Source organism: Seriola lalandi, unplaced genomic scaffold, assembly GCF_002814215.2.
Source record: "Seriola lalandi dorsalis isolate HSWRI2012SDOR001 ecotype SW California unplaced genomic scaffold, Sedor1 jcf7180002054570, whole genome shotgun sequence".
NCBI lineage: Eukaryota > Metazoa > Chordata > Actinopteri > Carangiformes > Carangidae > Seriola > Seriola lalandi.
Window position 1 is genome coordinate 6073 of NW_019525123.1, and position 7277 is coordinate 13349.

Here is a 7277-nt window from a genome sequence, read left to right on the forward strand (position 1 = left end):
ATATATATGGATAGCTTCTTGTAAGCATGTGTAGAGTAATTACATCCATAATGTTTAGGTCAAAGACATTTCTCCTTGTGATGCCCCTGTGTTTTACTTTTGATTTAAGTACAAGGTCCGGATTTTATTTTAAGTGTATTTGCATAAATTTTGGTTTCACTATATTGAGATTAAACTTTAATAGAGTAAAACAGCAGTTACACATGCTCTGCCAAGGATTGAGTTGTATGTTTCCCCAAACACATGCAATACCTTTATGCTTAGGATTTGTGTGTGGTCTGTGTAAAAAGATGAGTTGTATGTGATTTTAATCTTGCTTGTGAAAAACTAAGATTTAAGAGGAACAAACATGATTTATAAGAAAGTCTTTCTACACTGTCAGGGATGATCAGGTTTTTCACTCCATTAATTGATTGGAGGTATAGGCTATAATACTTCATATATACTATATATAATACTACATATATATATATATGCAGGGAACTCCACATCCATTGTTTGCACCAATGACACTGCCTTTTTTGAAAACCACGTCAGAAACTGATCAATCATATAAGTCACAATGAATAATGAGTTTCAGGAGCAAGATGAAATCATAATAAGTGTTTGGATCCGAGCGTAGAGCAACGAGCTTAATATTAATATTCATGTTAAACAGGACAATATTGCTGTAGGTTGCCTCTTGGTGTCCTGCACACAAATAATTAATTCGGCATCATAATGATGGTGGACATATCATTCACTTGAAATTTACAAATTATTATTATTATTATTATTATTAACTATGTAAAAAATAAACACTATGAATAATATTTTGTTTAACAAGGTTTTACCACATAAAAAGTGAAACAAAAAAAAATCAAAAACTGGGGCTGTAAGCTGGTCTACTCTTATTTCCTCGTTGGAAAATCTGGAAAAGGCCTTATGCCGCACCCACTACACAACAGTGCCTATCAATATGATTAGATCATATTTAACAGTAATGTATGTGTCCATGACAGGGTGGACATATTTTATGGATTATTCTCTGAATATTGACCCAAAGTTATCAGAAAATATATGTGGGAGTTCAGTTAATATATATTCCCAGTTTGAAAATTTGAATCCGACTTATAAGGAGTAATAAAAGGAGATAACATGGAGGGTTTAATTGCAGTAGAACTTGGCAGCTGCTTAAAAAGTCGCCTTTGTTGGAAATGTTTATTGCCACGTCTCTGGGTTTGTGACGGATGAAGAAAAATCAAGATGAGTCCTTATTACAAAATTTGCATTTCAATGGAAAACATGAACTGGAACTAGGATGGAGATAGCCATACAAAATAATCCCCTTTAGATACATCTGCTGGTTTATCTGTGTTGATAGACTTACTTTGTATGTTACGTTGTAAACGTCACATTGTTGTTCATGGTCATGAATCAGTCTTTTCTAACCTCTGAAAGACCTTTAGTCACCAGCCTGTTACATGACACGAAAACATCCGTCCGTTTTAACTCAGTATGAAAAACTCTGTCTGCTCCTCACATTGTTGAGTTGTGTTTTAAACATTTGCATAGAAACTCATAAGATTGTTTAACAGAGGATAAAGCTCTTTGTGACTCGGTGTCTGGCTCTTAAAAAAGCCTTTGGGTTGTTTAGATGTTGGTGGTTGGAGAGCTTAACCGCCGAAGCCGTACAGAGTGCGGCCCTGTCTCTTGAGAGCATACACCACGTCCATGGCGGTCACGGTCTTCCTCTTGGCGTGCTCGGTGTAGGTGACGGCGTCACGGATGACGTTCTCCAGGAAGACCTTGAGCACACCGCGGGTCTCCTCGTAGATGAGACCGGAGATACGCTTGACTCCGCCACGGCGAGCCAGACGGCGGATGGCGGGCTTAGTGATTCCCTGGATGTTATCACGGAGAACTTTACGGTGACGCTTGGCGCCTCCTTTACCGAGTCCCTTTCCTCCTTTGCCTCTTCCGCTCATGTTTACTATCTGGTCGACGTTAAGTCAATGATGATCACTATGAGCTTCACAGCAATTCAAACCCTGTCTGAGGACGTAAAAGAAGACAGACGAGGCCATCTTCTTCTCTGGATTTTCATGGACGTTATGAGGAATTCTTTTTGCATTATCGCCACCACCTGTGGCAGAGCATGAATTACAAGACTGTCAGTCTGTCAGTTTTAACTCGTTCAAAGTAGCAGGACAAAGAAAATGTAGAAAATAAAATCCTGCAATCACATTGTCACTGAAGTAAATGTAAAGATGGAGCATCAAGAAAAGTAAAAGGAGGGTACTCATTATGCAGAATGGGGCTTTCTTTCATTCCTATGTGGATATATAGTATCATCAAAGTGTATATTGAGGAATTTAAATAAAATGTCATAATAAAAATATGCATTCATGTGTAAGCAGTATTTTAGTGTTGCAGCTGTTCAAGATGTACCTTAAAAACCATGGTCTTGAATCTACAGTAATGCATCATATTTTAAGAGGATGTGGAGTGATATACTGAGGCACCTTTATGAATAGAAGTGATCATGTGTAGTTCTCTCCTTGTTGCTCCTAAATACCAGCTTAGGTTTTTATACAGTTCACAGTATTGAGTATAATATCCTGTGATGAAACACAAAGCACAATGATAGACTGAACCATGTTGTTTTAAGATGGAGCAAGCAGCATGAGAATAAAGGATATGGTTGAGCAAAGTCAGAACGCTATCGAGCCAAATTCCCAAGTAGTTATAAAACATGCCAATTTCCAATTGACTACTATATGGTCTATGGATGGATGATGTAATCGGGATTGATGGTTCCTTGGCAACAAAAGCCATTTTGTTGTCAGCATTCAGTATAAGCTTGAGATTCTGTAGTTGTGTCTGAAAAACATTGAAGGCGTATTGCTGGAATAACCTGAGTTTGAGAGGAGCCAAATGCACACAAGACTCTACATTATAAATGGTAAGGGACCCAGCACAGATCTTGTGGTACCTCCTTATTTATCCCAATGGAGCTTGTTTTGAGACCTTCAGTACAGATTTTCTGTAATCTTTCATAGAAAAATGTGCAGCAGAAATTGTATAGCATGTGACTCATCATATGATTTCATGTCTGTGTATCTGGATTTATTGGCTCAAATGCTTCCTCTTCTGGAGGTAGTAGATATGCCACTGGCAGCTTTGAGAAACTGCCAGTTCAGGAGAGATGTGCCTGAAGCGAGTTGCGCAGTGCAGTGCAACACTGTTTACAATGATTGTGTATTAATGTGCTATGTTTTTTGACTCTATCTGGTTAGTGAGTACTTTTTTTTTCAACATGTGATCATTTCTGTGGGCTACCAACAGCAAAAAAAGTATTACAACCATATCCAGTCTCCCCTACTATGTCACAGCCCTACAGCTGTTATAGTCTGAATGAAGATGAAGTTGCTTGTCAACCAGAGTTCCAAGGATTTTTCCAAGGGGGGTTGTTGTTGTTGTTGTTCCTTCAAAGGAGTTCTTTGAAGGAACAACACCGAGCCATTGGTTCAGGTATGTGGACGACACATGGGTTAAAATCAAAACCAAAGAGGTGCAAGCTTTTACCGAACACATTAACTCAGTGGACAAAAACATCAAGTTCACCAGAGAGGATGCCAAGGACGATAGTTTGCCTTTCTTAGATTGTGACTTCCACATGGAAAAGGACAGGAGCCTCCACATTGGGGTATACAGAAAACCCACACATACTGACCAATATCTATTTTTCGTCTCACACCACCCTCTGGAACACAAACTTGGTGTTATCAGAACCCTGCAACACAGAGCTGATAACGTGCCCACCAGCTCACAGGCCCAAGGGGCAGAACACAAGCACCTGAGGGATGCCCTCACAACTTGTGGTTACCCTAGCTGGACCTTTGTGAAAACTGCAGCTACTTCCAGAAAGAAAACCAGCAAAGTGGTTGAGAAAGAAAAACTAAACAAGAGAAACAACATAGTCATTCCATATGTGTCCGGAGTATCAGAAAAACTCAAGAGGATCTTCAACAAACACCGTATCCCTGTGTATTTCAAACCCAGCAACACACTCAGACAGAGGCTGGTACATCCCAAGGACAGAACACCACACACCCGCAAAAGCAATCTGGTGTATGCAGTCCGGTGTAACGAGGAATGCAATGACCTCTACATTGGAGAAACGAAACAAACACTGCATAAACGCATGGCCCAACACAGGAGAGCTAACTCCTCAGGCTTGGACTCTGCTGTCCATTTACATCTCAAGGAGAAAGCCCACTCCTTTGAGGACAGCAATGTCCACATCCTAGACAGAGAGGACAGTTGGTTCGAAAGAGGAGTAAAAGAGGCCATCTATGTAAAAGTAGAGAAACCATCCCTCAACAGGAGAGGAGGTCTCAGACACCACCTATCTCCAATTTACAATGCTGCCCTTTCATCCCTTCCCAGGAGATTCAACAATCTAGCCTCAAAGAATAACAACTGTTCACAATTGGCAAGTGACTCCAACGACTGTCGTTATAACACAATAGAGCACTAACGAAGTCGAAACCAACTTTCCACCAACGACAGTCATGCAAACGACTGTCGTTGACACTTGGAGCACAAAAGGGAACCAGTGACATCATCAACCTTGTGAACGCCCACAAGAGGTTAAATAGCTGGGTCTCCACACCAGAAAGTAGGACCAGTCCCAGCCTGGTCAGATGCGTACATGAACTGATGAAGCCTCTTGGATGAGAGGTGAAACGTCTTCCCAGACAAATAATCAAGTCCAGTTGTTTTTTCGATTTAAAACTCCTTTAGGATACTATGAACTGGACAAATGAGAATATGCACAGGCCCAAAGTAAACAGTAGTTGTTATATACTGATCGGAAGAAAACCAACAGATGAGTGATATTTTCATTAGCTGATTGGCTAGGAATATTAGTTCAGTTATTAATGTTGCTTTTGGGTGAAATATGAAGAGGTCTAGTGGTTGAAGAGCGTTTTGTACCATAGGTTAACTGATGTTTTCAGGTGCATGTTTCAAAAGCACAGCCTCAACAATTTTAACTTGGACATGATCTTGAGACAAGTATGAGAAATATTTTAAAAACTAAGCAGTGCAGCTGTTTGACATGACAGTAAAGAACTGTCCCTGTATCCACACCTTGGTCAACAGCTGTGTCTTTAACATCATTCTGCTTCTTAGAGCCACCAGGTTCCAGGGGGAAGCTTGTAAACTGAATCGAACGTTTTGCATCTGATCACTGCTTTTTCCACTCCTTGTGCTAATATGAGTGGCCATATCTACAACTTCTACATACTGCTTTATCTCTTGCTCATCTTGTCAGTTATATAATTTCTATTTCTAACCATCTGTATTAAGTGTTGAACATTTGCTTCTTTTGGATGAAGTGTGTGGCTCTTAAAAGAGCCTTTGAGTTGGTTGCAGCTGAGCAGCAGAGCTGTTTACTTGGAGCTGGTGTACTTGGTGACGGCCTTGGTGCCCTCAGACACGGCGTGTTTGGCCAGCTCCCCGGGCAGCAGGAGACGCACAGCGGTCTGGATCTCCCTGGAGGTGATGGTGGAGCGCTTGTTGTAGTGAGCCAGACGAGACGCCTCGGCAGCGATGCGCTCAAAGATGTCGTTGACGAAGGAGTTCATAATGCTCATGGCCTTGGAGGAGATACCAGTGTCGGGGTGCACCTGTTTGAGCACCTTGTACACGTAGATGGCATAGCTCTCCCTCCTGGTCTTTCTCCTCTTCTTGCCGCCCTTGGCTGCGGTTTTGGTCACAGCTTTCTTGGAGCCCTTCTTGGGCGCAGACTTTGCGGGTTCAGGCATTCTGGTCGGTTACTACTTCACAGAAACAGATGAGTCTGTAGGACAGGGAGCGACTGTTTATATGCAACCAACATGCAAATGAGACTGTGTGGTCCCCCTCCTGTGATTGGGTAACCCGCTTTTGTTAAAGTTCGCGCGCAATGTGGAATCCACTGTGCAGAGAGAAAGGGAAGAAAAGCTGTGGATATGCTTAGGTTAAATATGCAATTGTCGTTATTAAAAGCCATGTGACAAATGGACATTAATAAATGTTTTAGATCATTATGAGCAATAAGCTTCAGGAGCAAAATGAAATCACAAAAAGCAGGACGCAAGCAAATTATAAATATTTGAACAAGAAATTAAAATAGTGGCTCTGAGAATTTGTAACAGATTTTAGTGACAGAAATAAAATGAACTGAAATTAGAAGAAGAAGAAAAAAAAAAAAAAATATATATATATATATTTTAAAGATGGGAAAACAAACAGACTAGAAACAAAAAAGGAGTTCATCATCATCATAAAACCTTAACACTTTCCAAACTTCTCTGTCAAATATTCTCCATCCACCCAACAAAAATGATCAAGAAAACGAAACAGTATGTGAAGTTATTTTGAGAACAACCAGAAGAATGCGGGGAGGTAAAGTTGCAGTAGAGCTTGGCAGCAGGTAAAAAGTAGGTGAAACAGAGGAAGGAAATCAAAATTAGTCCATATTACAAATCCAGATATGGCGTTTTATTAGAAAACATTATCCATGGATAGATTGAATTGGATTAACAAAAAAAAAAAAAATATATATATATATATATATGGTGGGATTACCTAAATATAAAAACCCCTACTAATGGCAAAAGAACAGAAGTTATAAAAAAATAAATAAATATTAAAGACCATTCAGAGAGCCTGAGAAGTGTCTGATCTGTGTAAGGTAGTTTCACGGAGTTGTCATGACAACAGAACAAAAGAATGTAATTGCAACTATGTATAAGTTCGATTGTGGAACACATGATGCATTATGATCATCAGACTGATGGACAGCGACAGGGTCGAATGTTGGATCATCGCCCTCTCTGGCGCGTGCTGTGTGATACTGATCTGAGACCAGCATTGACGTGAACAGACTTATAAGCTACAATGTTCGAACGTGGTTCTACGACTTTTCTTTTCCGCCCGTCTTTGATACACTTAAACATTTCCATTTAGCTTTACGGGGCTTTATTTTGTGTTAATGTAATCATTTTATCGATGAATTTTTAATATCGTTATGTGATGTACAGAGGATAAAGCTCTTTGTGACTCAGTGTTTGGCTCTTAAAAGAGCCTTTGGGTTGTTTAGATGTTGGTGGTTGGAGAGTTTAACCGCCGAAGCCGTACAGAGTGCGGCCCTGTCTCTTGAGAGCATACACCACGTCCATGGCGGTCACGGTCTTCCTCTTGGCGTGCTCGGTGTAGGTGACGGCGTCACGGATGACGTTCTCCAG

The 7277-nt window shown here is 40.5% G+C and overlaps 2 protein-coding genes across 2 annotated transcripts; both read right to left on the minus strand.

The window, feature by feature from the left end:
• Window positions 1–1148: 1148 nt before the first annotated feature.
• On the minus strand, window positions 1149–1967 carry LOC111662856 (histone H4). Its single transcript, XM_023416847.2, has one exon. The coding sequence runs from the start codon at window positions 1965–1967 to the stop codon at window positions 1656–1658; it is 312 nt and encodes a 103-aa protein (XP_023272615.1). The 3' UTR covers window positions 1149–1655.
• Window positions 1968–5437: 3470 nt separating this feature from the next.
• Window positions 5438–5834, minus strand: LOC111662853 (histone H2B 1/2-like). Its single transcript, XM_023416843.2, has one exon. It carries the CDS (start codon window positions 5811–5813, stop codon window positions 5439–5441), a length of 375 nt encoding a protein of 124 aa, XP_023272611.1. The 5' UTR covers window positions 5814–5834; the 3' UTR covers window position 5438.
• Window positions 5835–7277: the final 1443 nt, after the last annotated feature.

Coding starts and splice junctions, on each gene's coding strand:
- LOC111662856 (XM_023416847.2), bottom strand. CDS start 1,967: ATGAGCGGAAGAGGCAAAGGAGGAAAGGGACTCGGTAAAGGAGGCGCC.
- LOC111662853 (XM_023416843.2), bottom strand. CDS start 5,813: ATGCCTGAACCCGCAAAGTCTGCGCCCAAGAAGGGCTCCAAGAAAGCT.